Here is a 14,324-nt window from a genome sequence, read left to right as displayed (position 1 = left end):
CCCCCACCCGCAGCTCCGGCTGCGCCGCCCACCGCCGGGGCTGCGGGGCCGGGGCGGCGCTCCCCCGCCGGCGGTCGGGCCCCGCTCCGCCCCGCCCCGCCGGGGCCGCCGCTCCTTCCCGGCCGCGGCACGGGGTTGCTGCGGACCGTGCGGTAAGCGCGGCACCTCCCGCCTCGCCCCCGGGCACAGCCCCGCCGCCTCCCGCTGCAGCACGGCGCTGCCGGCAGGCGGAGAACAAACCTCACAGAACTCTGGGCCCGCAGGGTACGGCGGCGCTCGGGGGACGCGCTCTGCCCCGCGGTGCCAGGGGAGGGCAGAGGGGAACGGAGGACGCCTGGGACAGGCTGTGGCCTTAGGGGGAGGACGAGCTCCGGTCCTACACTATCCATGCTGCACATGCACAGGCCAGGCTGGAAATGCCTCTGCTTTATTCTTCTTCAGCTAAACGCACCAAAACAGACCCCAAACCGCAGCAGGGCTCAGCTTGGTGACACTGAACGCTTCCAGGACACACCTGGCAGGGTAACCGTGGTTGCTTGCAGTCAAGGCTGTGGCTTCACGCAGCACAACTTTGTGCCACCTTCTTTATGACTCAAGGCACATGTATTGAAATAAAACAAAACGTACAATAGCTTTAACATAAACTCATCCTTAAGGCATATGTTTTTCAAAGATTTTTCTTCATAAAAAACCAAAAATATGTATTTTTTTTCTAATTTCCAGCATTCACTTCATGCTGTTTTATGACCTCTTCATACCAAGTTTCAGCCCGCAGTCAAAGAACCCTAACACTCAACCCAGGAACTTGGGCAGAGCAGCAGTATTGCCTGATTTTCATACACTTCTCAATACCTGGTGATCCTTTAGGAAGTCCAAACAAACCAACAGAGCCACCTTTCCTTGCCCTACAGCTCGGCAACCATCCTGTCGCACTACAAACATCAAATTAATCCTGAATTCATTTTAAGAACCTGAGCACTGAATACCTGAAACTCAGGGACAAGACATGATACGTGCCCTCCACCAATCACCATGCCAAGGACCAAGCTACTCCACATTGAGCTTTGTTTTTATGTTCATGGCTGCCAGCTCAGCCACAAAGTAGCGGAAGACATGGGGCACAGGGACAACCTCGATGGCGTCCACCTCGCTGCAGATGGAGCAGGAATACCTCCTGCTGCTGGTCACAGAGGCGTGGGACAGCTTCTCCAGCACAGGGGACGTCATGCTGCCGCAGCTGGTGCACACGTAGGCTACGGAGCCGTCGGAGCAGTTGAACAGGCGGTCCTGCAGCAGGAAGGACGTGCCGTGGGCCAGCAGCGCATCCCGCTCCATCTCGCCGAAGCGGATCCCACCTTCCACGTTCCTCCCCTTGATGGGCTGGTTGGTGACAGCGTCTCGGGGCCCCGTGGTCCTCACCTGGAACTTGTCGGAGACCATGTGGCGCAGGCGCTGGTAGTACACCACCCCCACGAAGATCTCTGCCTCCAGCTCCACCCCGCTGATGCCACTGTACATCTTCTCTGTCCCAAAGAAGTTGTAACCTGCGCTCGCCAAAGTCTCACCGAAGTATTTCAGAGCAGACTTCTTCTCGGTGAAGGTGAAGGGAGTGGCATCATAGGAGACCCCGTGCAGGGCTGCTGACTTGCCCGCCATGCTCTCAATTAACATCCCGATGGTCATGCGGGAGGGAAAGCCGTGAGGGTTGAACAGGATGTCTGGAACCATCCCGCTCTCTGTGAAGGGCATGTCCTCGACGGGCCAGAGCTGGCTCAGGATACCTTTCTGTCCGTGACGGCTGGCAAATTTGTCTCCAATAGTGGGATTTCGGGGAACCCTCACAGTGATGCAAGCTTTCTTGAACTTCCCAGTGCCACGGTCATTGCTGCACAACCTAACGTTGTCCACAATGCCCACTTCCTTACTCCTGTGTAGGTGGAGGAACAATCATAGCAAAGGTGTAAGGTTTGCTAATAATTTTTAGTTTCAAAAGGAAAATTAAGCAAAAAACCTAAACCACTTATAAAATGCCTTTGGACAGCTGAGAAGCACCACCATTCTTCAAAGTACTACTCGGTATTGAAAGAACTCAGACTGTGTAAGAATTAGGGCAAGGAAGCAATAAAAAGGCATCTTTCAGGTGCCGTTCAGGTACCACTTTCAGGTAATGTGCCACCCATGATTTAAAATAAGGATCATTTCAACCTGGTTCATCTGTATCACACTTTGTACCTGATAAACTGCATCCCGCTGCCATTTCCACTGTGTTAAGGCAGCAGCCCCTCTCCCTACCACCCATAAATCCACACCATACGGATGGGATCTCAAAACAAAGAACCTGATTCAGTTCTTCAATAGAGAGGCAAGTTCAGAGCAGAAAGGGAAGGCAAAGTATGAGCTTTGACAAAAAGTGCCCTGGTCAGACGTGTGCTCCTTCTCCAAATGAGCCCTCAGCCCGATATTCCATGTGCCAGAGGGTCTGCTGCAGGCACGACTACTATCATGTCCACATACAACCAGCCAAGGCAAATCACCAAAATAATATCCTCCTGGGATAAGCTAGCTCTGCAGCACGCACCGGCTAAGAAGTGATGCATGCCTGGGAGCCCCCTACAGCACGAACTTCGTGCTCCCTGTCATGCCATGGACACTGTTAAGTGAGGAGAAAAGGGAACATCTGCAGGGAAAGGTGGAACTGCTCTCCCCACGGGTGAGCAGAGCCAGGAGCGACAAGCTGTACTTACGGATAGGGCACAGTGAAGGTCTCCCCTGTGTTGAGGTTCATGAAGCTGTAGAAAGGGTCCCCAGGCTGCAGGATAGACCCAACAAAAGGCAGTCCATCAGCATCCAGCTTCTCCCCAGCGTTTGGATCGCTAGGCCTGATGCCAAATACTAAATTATCACCTGCCCTGCTGGCTTTAAGGGAAAGGTCAATGCTCTCCACCTTGATAACACTTCCATAAGCAAATCCTCTCTGCCAGGAGGATTTATTTACAATCTAAAAAGGAGAAACAAAAGCCTGTTAAAGACTTGCTGGTAACTTCAAAAAAGAAAACATTTAGAAAGGCAAGCATCAGATCAAAATGGGAACATTGCCTTTTTGAAGCCTCCCAGTAAGTCCCCATTCGAAAAAGCTCAAGCCTCGCCTAACCCCTGAACTTTTCAAAGCTGAAAGGCAACTGCCTTGGACAAACAAAGCCCTGCCCTACTCCCAGCCGCTCTAGCATTGCCTGCTGTAACACCACAATCACTGTGCTGCTGAATCTGCCCAAAAAGTCTGAGGAACAGCGGAGACAGAAAACAGGGTTTTCTCAGCTGAGTATCACCCCTGCTCCCAGTCCCCCACGTCAAATTCCTTCACAGGACAGCAGGATTTTTTCCTTCTGATGGAAATGCTTACCATTGCATCTTCCATGTCATAGCCACTGTAGGAGATGACAGCCACGATGGAGTTGGTGCCAACGGGATAGCTGTCCATCCCATAATAGTCATACATGCTGGGCCTCACCAGAGGGCTCTGGGGGGTGTGCAGGTGGTACAGCTTGTTATCAGAGCGATCCTTGTAGTTGTAAACAGGAAACCCCATGGTCTGCTTTCCTGGAGGGAAACTTGGATTTATTCCTCTGTGTTATCTTGTTAATAAAAAAGCTGGAAGTACTTACAAATTTAGGGGGATTATAATTTTAAACCTCTTGGAATTTAATAATTTCCCTAAGCCCAGCTATGATTTTTTTATGAAGCACAATACTCAATTCCTTTCACAGCATTTCATAAGGACTACACCTAATTTTGTTTTCTTTTCAGCAGATTTGTTTTATTTTCTTCAATTTCAAAATCTCCACTAAAGTTGGTGTGGTGTTTCTGGCTTTGCTTACTTGGCTATTATTTTTACGTGGGGTTTTTTGGGTTTGTTTTGTGGATTGAGGGGATGTATGTGTTTTCTCCCCAGTGTTTCCCAGAGTGAGGCCCATGTTACATATTTCCAGGCCAAAAAGTATTTGCTTCTGCAGCATCAATATCCTGGCAAGGGAATTGAGTTTTGAACAGTCATATTGCTACTTGCAGAAAAGCGTGAGAAAGAGGTAGTGTTTTAAGGCTATGTTTCTGATAATACTGTCAGAAATTTAATATACTAGAGGTGTTAATCCCCTTGCCCAAGCTCTTGCAGCATTGGGTACTACAGCACGTACCCATCTGGCACTGGTACATGTTCCGTGGACTTTGGTTGTGGTCGGAGAAGGGAATGAGGTTGGCCACCACGCTCAAAATGCTGTGAGGGAAGAGTTCCTGGTGAGTGGTCACTCCAGGCACCACCTCTGACTCCAGCGTGGCCACGTTCATGAAGATCTGCAAACATCAAAGTGGAGAATACTTGCTCACTTCCTCCTTTTAAAGGGAAGGGAACAAAACAAAGCTGTCTCAGATGGCTTTCTGTCTCTTTCTGTTTTAGCTGTGGCTGTTGTCTGCACCCTCATGTATTAGCAGGACAAATCGGATAGCTGGTAAACCACCTATCACAGATTAGCTGCAAGGGAAGGAAGCCTGAAATACAGAACTGCAGCAATGTGTCCTCCTTTCTGTCTCCCACTTTAATAGTTCCAGGTGGATGAGCTCCCCAGCAATCCAAAGCTTGGCTGCCCAGGAGCCATTTGGCAAACGCGATGTAACACAAGATGACATGGTGCGCACAACACAGCAATCCTTCACCTCCAATCTTCACAAACTTAATACTGAGAGCAGATCTGAAGATCTCAAAAATATCTCTACAGTCCAGCTACGACATTTACCAGAAATCAATGCGTAGAAGTAACCCCCCCCCCTTCTGTCACTTATTCTAGCTCTTCAACACAAGCCTCATCCTCAGCTCTTTTCACCAATATTCTCGAAACCCATTTTTGATGCCAGGCACCTCTGTAACGTGGGAACATGCAAACCCCACCTGTTCCAGAGTGCCAATCCATTCATTCTTTCCATAGGACAGGTTTCTGACAGGCCGCACCATCCGGCAAGGGTTAGTGAAAATGAAGAGCCCAGGATGCAGGCTGGGTTTTCCTGTCATTGGGATAAGGACCACTTCTGCCCGTGCAGGAAATCTCTTCTCTTGTGTTATCTGTTGGTGCAAAGAAATAACAATCTGGAAACACAAACCACGTTTAACTAAACTGCATCCACCTGGTCACACAATGAAACTGTCAAACACGGGTGTAGCCACTAATAAAAAGCTATGGAAAAGAGTTCTTAGAAATACTTTTAGAAAAACTTCCACTTAAAAAAAACCCCAAAAACAAAACAAAACAAAAAAACCAAACCAACCAACCAACAAAAAAACCAACAAACAAACAAACCAACAAACCAGAATATATCTAATCTTACCTTTTCCAAGAAAGTGTTCTTTCAAAAATTGTAACTTCATAAGCCAGCAGATGAAACACATGGATTAAAAAAAGGTAACACAAAAGCATGCTCCAATACTAATACACAGCCAAAGATAACTTATTGGGTGAGATGGGAAAAAAAAAAAAAAAAAAAAAAAAAAAAAGGATAGAAGCCTAAGAAGTTCCAAACATTCCTAATTTTGACCACTGCACGTTGAAGATGTTCAACTAAGAAACATTTCAAAGAAGACAACGAACCTTGAAACGGCGGAGGGTTTGTGCAATCTCGGGAGCCAACTCCCGCTCTACCCAGCCCACCATGGAGCCATCCAGGACAACCCTGTAGCACTCTGAGTAAGGCTGGCTTGGAGCTGCGTCAATGGGGGTGACACCTGTGGGAAGAGGGGGTTGATGGAAGGAACACCCAACAAAAAAGCAAACAGAACACTGAAGTTATTTCTGCACTTCTCAGTTCACACCAAGAAGCTTTCTGAGATGTCAAAAAATTCTTAGCAAAGCCACAGACAAGTTGAATGGAAAATAAAAGACATTTACAGCTTAGAATGTCATTCCCCTCCTCATTTTTCTGACCAAAATAAGGATTCTCATTTTTGTGGTAATCACAAGTGAGCTGCAGTTCGATTCAAGTAATTACAAAGTTACTGCTTAGTCCGGTTTCTCAGAGCTGTGAGAAATTCCTTGTGCTTCAGTGAGCATCCCCACACTACAGCACACAGCTGAGAGACACTGACACTGAGTTTTACAGGCCGATGTGCCTGTGCAAGCAGTGTGCTGTTTACCACTAAGAAGAAGCCCAGTAAGTACAGGTCAAACTTGGTTTCACCTTCTCAGCTGAGCAGTGCCACGACGCTGCGTGTGGAACCTTTCCCAGGCACGGGGCTGCAGGGAAAGGCAAACACCCCCTGTGAGAAAGGCGAACACTTCACTAAACCACCGTGCCAGTGAAACATACCCAGAGAACATAACAAAGGTGGAATGTCTGTCACGGGCACCATCTCGGTGACGATTTCGCACAGAGCTGTCATGTGGTTCATCAGCCCACAGGGCTCTCCGTCCGGGGTGTCCACAGGGCACAGGAAGCCCCAGGATTCGGGCAGCAGCTTGCGGACGGTGGTGGTTCTCATCTGGGAGAACGCCGCCCCTCTGTGAATGCAGCGGAAGTGCGAGAGGTAGCGGATGAAATTCAGCTTGTCCCCCACCACGCAGAGACCGCTGTCCTGTAACATGCCCAGCCCTGGGGAACAAAGGGGAGATTCGTGTCAGGACCTCAGCCAGCTTAAACAAACACAGGATGATGTTACGAGACCGTTTATTTTTCACTGAGAACCCCTAAAGTTGCTCACACTAAATCCCAGCAGGGGAGGCGCATGGGCACTGGCAACTCGGTGACCTGTAAGAGACCTAGAGACTTTAAACTCCAAGCTATTCCTTAAAATCTAGCTCCTCTTACAAAAATGCAGAAGTAACTTCCAGTGAAGCGATTAGGAATTTGGAGCTGGTATGTTTTACCAAAATTCTGCAGGTTTTTCATCTAATTTCATTTTCTAGTGGGCACTCCATTACAACACTGTCATACTGGACACTTCAGGGAAGCATCAGATAAATCTGAATATACATCAGCACACCAGTTTCTCTCCATTTAAGCTCACATGTCTAATGGGGCAGTTCTGATCAAAAAATGCCCCTTCTCTGTCTTAGACTGCACCTTCTAGGAAGAAATAATCTTTGGGAAAGCAAATCAAATTATGGTCACTATTTTGGACAATGCTAAATTTCATTTCAACTATTCATCTGGGTAGAGGCTTTGCTTTCACAAACAGCCTGTTCTATACCATGCACAATGCCTATGCTTGTGCATAAAACCTGCCTTTTTCCTCCACTATCCCTTTCTTCAAACCCCTTCTAGCAACTCAGTTACAGTGTACAATGCCTGCCTACAAGCAGTTGTTTCACGTTAAGAGCTCAATTTTACATTGTTCCTCATTCTGTTTTACAGGGAAAAAAAAAAAAAAAAAAAAAAAAGAGGCATCTTAAATCTGCAGATTTACCTGTTTTAGACCGCAGGTTACCAGTTGCAAGCAGATACTCAAATGGCTTGGTGAAGTCTGGTGCCAGGCTGAATGCCTTCACCAGGCTGTCTGTATTTAGGTTGACATCTGCCTTTTCTGCTCTTTTCTCCAAAACAAACCTAACAGACTGCAGCCAGGTTTCAAGCCTCTCCTATGGTTTAAAAGGGAAAGATTTAAAATTAAAACAGGACAGGAAAGGTTCGAATTAGAATATCAATTCTAATCTAGCACATCAGTTGTACATGCTACACAGAACTCCTCTCATATTAGCAAGATGGACAACTTTTAAGGAACTGACAGTTTTCCAGACTTATTTCCAACACTGACTTCATTCTATCAAGATGCTGATGGTGGGATTAAAAAAAAAGGGGCTCTTAACTCACTCCCCTGCTGATCTGACAGAAAGGGCTAGGCAGGAAAGCAACTTTTTCTGGCTCCTGGTAGCTGTTCTGTATAGCACTAAAATGCTTCCCCAAGCTTAATTTCAAACCACACAAATAGTAGAAAGGGTTTTTTTTACAGTCTTTCAACAAAACAATGCTAAGGCAAATTCTGGCTAAAGGGGAAAAGAAAGATTAAAGAATTATGTAGTAACTCGGGGAAGTATTTTATCTGGGGATGAGAACTACTATTCCACAGTGCATTTCATGGGACAGTCAAGCTTCTGCTCTCCTCATAGCACCCTAAAATGCGGTATCCCTATAAACTGAACTGGAATAGATTAGTACTAAGTTACCTGTTTAGGTCCGAAGTATGTTACCAACTTTCTGATCTGTAAACAAACTGAAAGATGTGGGAGCCATGACCTTACCTTTAAGAACATAAGGAAAAGCTGTCCTGGGGTAAGCACCTCATGATTCATGAGACTGTCTGGATTATCCTCCATGCACTCCCCTTTGGCAAAAGCATAGAGCTTCTGGGTCATCATACAGAGCAGGTAGAACTTTTCAGTTTTACTGGCCAGGTGAATGCAGATACAATTGCTGGAGGAAGAGAAAGAAGGAGGACAACCATCATGATCTCTTCATGCTAGCCTCATGTCCTTCAAGTTTCTCCTAAATAATTGTAAGCCAATTTTTTTTTTTTTTTTTAATAAAAAGCCTAACAAGGGAAGTAGACATAATCTACAAAATATTTCTGTTAGCACTATCCTGACACAGAAAACTCCAAATCTCCACTGCTACCACGCCATGTACGGAAAACTGTGGGCTGAGCAACAGTCTAGCACAAACAAAAAAGGAAAACCACACCTAATTCCTAAAGCTAAAGGAGGAAGAGTAAACACCTACTTCACAGAAAAATTAATTTTTTAACTGAATGCCCACCACACTGACAGTCTCAAAGCCAATTCTTCCACTGCTAACTTATTTCATGATAGAAGATTTTAAAGCATTTCTTTTCTTCTATTTTAAAAGATAACAACTATTCAGAGTTCACAGAGATTGTGTCAAAGTGAAAATAAACTGCAGTATTTCTGTTCAACACATGGATCCTCAAGCAGTCACAGTGCTAGCTTTAACCTTCTCTTCCTCAACCTTTGTGTTTTTCATCAACGACATCACAAAAATCCCATCTCAATAAAAACTGTCACCCTCTTGTGAAACTGTTTCGGCAATACTTGTATCAATTAAAATATGTATCATCGTAATATTCTCAGTTATGCCTATAAATTGAACACAATGACACTGGATCCCACCCAGACTCAGACCTCAGAATGAAATCTGCAGCCTGTTCATTGCTGTACCACTCAGGCAGGTTGAGTTTGACTCTGAAGCTCTTTCCCAGGTAATCCAGGACGTTTCGCTGTGTCAGACAGCCGGCATCCACCACCGCTCTCATCATCTCAGTAACACAGTTCACATAAAAGGTGTCATCTTCCCTTCCTTTCACCAGCTCTTCAAAAATCTGGTAGTCTGGGAAATTAACTAATGCCTGAGAGACAGAAGTTTATTAGGTCAGAAAAATAAGGTCATAACAACATCTGTCTACAAAATACAGCTAAAGAACTAAGGCACCCCACAATTTAGGTTTTCAGTGCTCTAGAAATGCCCTTCCACAATGAAAACTGCAAAATGCTGTGGGGTTGAGACGCTTAGAGAGTAATGCAGGGGATCTTTATACACCGATAATGATCTCCATCCAGACCATTCCTTAGAAAAACCCCACAAAACCACGAGAGTGTGACTCTCCCCTCATCTCTTCTCCCTGCAGCCACTTCCTCTGCTGCACACTGAGTGTTTTATTAGTGATACACAATTTGGATAACCTTCCTCCAACCAGAACAGGAAGGCTGACTGAAAATACTCCAAATGGAATTAGCTTCTTCTCATTAATCAAAATAAAAATGCTTTGCAAAACCTCTGCCTTTATTCAATACAGAAAGCACAAGCATTCATTGCTTACCTTCAGAGCAAATCCCAAGGGGAGGAAGAACAACTCTTTGCGAAAAATGAAATTCACCATGACACAGCCATTTTCCAAGTAGTGAAGGTTCATATTTATTGCAGTATGCTCATCCTTGACACAGTGCATCAACAGCCCTGCAAAATCACAACAACAGCATGAGCTGCACAAAACCAAGTGGCTGCATCGCTGCATCATGTCCAAGGAGGTATGAGACAACTCAGGAGAGAAACTGTGGTACTTGATGGCTGGAACATGAGGCAGATCGCTCACTTCAGTGCCAGTGTGCCACTTCAAATAAACACAACAGCCCAACTCAGCTCTCAGATAAAGAGGGCTGTGTCTCAGGACAGCCAGCACATTTGCCAAGAGGCTTGGATGCAGAAAGTTTGTAAAGAAAGGCTCAGGCCTCAACTATCCTGTTTGTAACCTTCAGCTGCAGGATAGAGTAACACACAAGTACTGTCCCTAACTGCACTCTTATCTCTGTGTCTGGGTGGCAGTGCTGCAGCAGTGCTTCCTGGTCCTGCCCCATACTATCTACCGCAGGACAAAGAAAAATACAGCTAAAAAGGACCATCTAATCTGGCACTGCCTTGAAATAAACTAGTGTGGAATCGCAGTGTGTGTTTGAGCACCATGGTCCAGTCAAATCAGCAAAAGGCAACACCTGAGTTTAAAACGCTATTTAACATTTTCCGGCTTCATTCAACTTTAAACTGGTTTTGCTGGGTGTACATGACAAAGGGAAGGTGCAGCCATGAACTCAGTTTACTCTGCTTCATGGATAGCAAATCTGCCACCATGAAGTATGGGCAAAATCAGTGAAATGAGTTCAGATTACACTGACTTGTACTGAAGGTGGGGTTTTAGCTACACCTTCCACAGAACAAAAGGCGACAAGTACTGCAAAGCCTGGAATGAAATCTCCTCACACCCCATGGGTAGCTCAGACAAGTCCCTGCTTCTTGCTTGTACCATCATGGTGGTGTGTTTACCCTTTATTCTTCTGGCAGCAAAAAATATTAACATCACACAAGAACTGTACCAAAATAAACTACCACAATTCAGCTACAGATGGTCACTCCTGTCTGTCCTCAAGCAGTTGTTACCAGGATGCTGCAGGAAAGTGCTGAGCTTACCATACTCTGTGAAACCAGGGCCTCTGTTTTTCCACTTGTGTCTTGTCACCGCAAGAGGGAAGTTTCGCCTGGGCATAATCAGCATCCTGATTACTTTTTCTAAGCCATTGATTATGAAGTAGCCTCCCATTTCCTGGCAGGAGAAGAAAAATCATTTTAATAGACTTAGAAACTCAGAACTGGCATTGTGAGTAAAACAAAAAAATGCCTGTACTATACACGAAAACCAAACATTTAATGGGAAGTATCAAGACATGATTCAGCACTGCTTTTGGAAAGGCTGCACTCCTTAGCAGGGGCTTATAAAGTCTAAATGTAGCAGAGTGCAAGGAAAAGCATGCATGGTCCACAACTTAGAGGAAGAAAAAGCCTTTGTGATCAATGAAACATCTCTGAGGAACTGACATTAACTTTTTATAGTAAGTTCTCTGAAGTTCTCATTTTGAGTTTATAAACCAGAGAGATTTTCAGAGCAGAAGATCTGTCTGGTCACATACAGGCTTACTTTTCTGGTTTTCTTTTGTAGTTTGCTCTCTCTTTTTTAATGAGTTCAAAATGCAGTGCTAAATAATTCTGTATTCAGTTACAGACAGCTAACATGCTACTGGGGAGACAGGGAAAAAGCTGCAGGAGTTAACTGGGAATGAAAATGTCTCTTCCTATGCCTGTTCTCCGAATCTTTCTCTCAGCAGAGTCCCCTTCGCAGCACTCTCAGTTGCCGTGTAGCAGCTGAGAGGTTCTATACCAAAACTGCAAGTATTGACACCAACAGACCCCTCTGTTCAAGAATAGCCATGGCTGCAAACTCCTCAAGCTGCTTCATCGAGCCCCCAAAAACCATCTGCTTTCAAGAGAAAATGGGAAGTCAAACTTGAAACAAAATATAAATGTTCAAGCCCTGCAAAGAGGTGACCTGACAGACTGCTCAGGTAAAACACAGGCTTTCCTGACCCTCAAAATCCCCGTTACCTCCTCCTCCTCATGGTGCTGCATGAGGTCTTGTGGAGAAAAACCACAGAGGTTGCACAATTTGGACTTCACCATGATTGGAATATACCCTAAGGGCTGTTTGATAGTCCCTTGTGGCATGTCATTCACTGACCAGCTGATGTCGGCCTGAAATGATACAACACCAACAGTAAGCAAGTTAAGTTGCCCTTTTAATACTTCCTGCTACATTAACTGTACCTTTCATACCACCACAAGCAGTTGAACACTTGTATCACTGTAAAATGGTAATAATAATAATAATAATAATAATAATAATAATAATAATAATAGAGCCAGTAGATACATGCATAAAGATTCCACTCTGGGGAACAGCCAGCGTGGGTTTACAGAAGAAAATCATACAAGTTTAGAGTCAGGAAAAGAAGCTGCTGGGTGAGTAAACAAGGTTGTCTGCCCTCCTTTGCCTTTCAGACCCTTCAACAGAGCAGCCTAAATAAAAAAAAGCAGCCACAGGATAGGAAAGGAGACCTCAGAAGATAACAGAAGTCGGGAGAAGAGAGCGAGTGTCCACCGAAAAGACATCCACACTACAGGCCTGACAAAGTCTTTCATTTCGTCACTTAGCATGTTCACGAGTGAGCTAAAAAGCAAGAAAGAAAAGCATGCAGGAAAGAAAATTTATTAACAAATTCTGGCAGTGGGTCTGCAGGAAGACTGTGGGAGCAAAGAATCCCAGCTTTACACACAGAATGATGGGCTGCGAAAGGGCCGTGGTCACGCAGGAAAGAAACGTTGGCAGTGCAATACAAGAACATGGGTTCAACGCCTGGCAGCAGCTAAAATGAGCAACCAAGTCGCAGAAATTACTGGAGAAGGCAAATGCTGCTGTTCCCCCTTAAATCCATGGGGTAGCCTTACACAGAGAATGGTTACTGACTGCATTCTGTGCGCATAGGCAGGGAAGGCGAGAGGTTCTACCTGCTCCAAGCATTCCAAAAAATGATTAAACAGACAGATAATGGGGAAAAAAGAAAGAGATGGGAAATAATTCAGATAAGAAAAATAAAATCAGCTCTAGTTCAGGAAAATCTAAGACCTACCGGGAAGACAGCTATGAACGATCTGCACTGCCCCACTTTCATTTTCAGATAAGGTGCCACTTAGAGTGGCTTTTATTATGGTAAGGTGTACAGCTTCAAAGAAATAAAACAACAACAACAAAAAAGAAAACAAGCAAAGAATGTGAAATTCCAAGGAAGCATTCCTTTGCACCAGGTGCCTCACATAAGCAATCATCTCAGACACAACTACACCATTTTAATAGAAAACAGCAATGTGCAATCTTTGCACACTGCAAAGGAAAGTATTTGCTGGCGATGCTTCCTCTCTAGGAAAACTTCAAAAGCACTTCAGGAAAACCATGAACCTGTGAACAGGACAGATTTATAGCTCTGGACTTCTGTATAGGAGCAACGCTGCTTTTGAAACCTGGATTCCTGCGGAAACAAGATTTGGATGATGCTGCTCTTTGGGACGACACGTGTCTCCATCTAAGTTTATCCAAGCTGGCTGGCTGCTTGCAGGGAGAAACGTGACAAGGGGAAGAGGGGCAGCGGGGCCGGGACCACGACAAGCTCGATGTGCTTGGAAAAACAGCGAGGCCACACATGATCAACACCCCAGAGCCCAGGCGGGGCAGCGCTCCCGGAGCACGCCGTGAGACCGCCGAGTCGGGAAGAGGCCTTTAACCCCAGCACAGGTCTCAGCCGGGACAGGGACACACGTGAGCGGGGCTCAGCCAGCCCCACAGCGGGGGACAGGCGTGAGCGGGGCCCGGGCCACGCGGGCACTTACCGTGATCCTGCCGCGGTAGGTGCTGCGGAGCCCGCGGCACTCGGCCGGGAACACCCTCCTCTCCTGGCACACCGTCCCGGCCGGCACTGCGGGAGGGGCGATGGACACCCCGACCAGCGCCAGCGCCAGCCGGGCATCCTTCAGCGCGAACTCCACCGGGGGCACATCCTGCAATGGCACCGGGTCAGCGCGGCGGGAGCGGGAGCGGGCCCGCGCCCCCCGCCCCGCGCCCCCCGCACCTGCACGGCGCGATAGACGCCCTCGCTGACGGCGTAGTTGAAGGACTCGATGTGGGCGCTGGTGAGGTCGCGCTGGGTCACGCCTCGCCGCGGCAGCCGCAAGCGGTGCGGGTCCGGGAGCGGCTCCGTCCCGGTGCCCGCCATGGCGCGCGCGCCTCCTCACGGGAAGCGGCGCGCGCCTCCTCACGGGAAGCGGCGCGCGCGCCTCCTCAGGGGGAGCGGCGCGCGCGCCTCCTCAGGGGGAGCGGCGCGCGCGCCTCCTGAGGGGAA

General features: G+C 46.9%; 1 protein-coding gene across 1 annotated transcript; it reads right to left on the bottom strand.

The window, feature by feature from the left end:
- Positions 1-633: 633 nt before the first annotated feature.
- Positions 634-14,198, bottom strand: POLR1B (RNA polymerase I subunit B). Its single transcript, XM_040060868.1, has 15 exons — positions 14,055-14,198; positions 13,816-13,983; positions 11,980-12,126; positions 11,011-11,143; positions 9,869-10,005; positions 9,174-9,397; positions 8,277-8,448; positions 7,445-7,616; positions 6,349-6,630; positions 5,634-5,767; positions 4,940-5,110; positions 4,191-4,347; positions 3,401-3,597; positions 2,745-2,998; positions 634-1,927 (listed from the first exon to the last, which is right to left on the bottom strand). The coding sequence occupies exons 1-15, from the start codon at positions 14,196-14,198 to the stop codon at positions 1,048-1,050; spliced, it is 3,372 nt and encodes a 1,123-aa protein (XP_039916802.1). The 3' UTR covers positions 634-1,047.
- Between the last annotated feature and the right edge of the window lie 126 nt (positions 14,199-14,324).

Source organism: Hirundo rustica, chromosome 3 (genome assembly GCF_015227805.2).
Source record: "Hirundo rustica isolate bHirRus1 chromosome 3, bHirRus1.pri.v3, whole genome shotgun sequence".
NCBI classification, from domain to species: Eukaryota; Metazoa; Chordata; class Aves; order Passeriformes; family Hirundinidae; genus Hirundo; species Hirundo rustica.
Note: the sequence above shows the minus strand (reverse complement) of the source record. Positions and strands in the feature narration are given on the sequence as shown.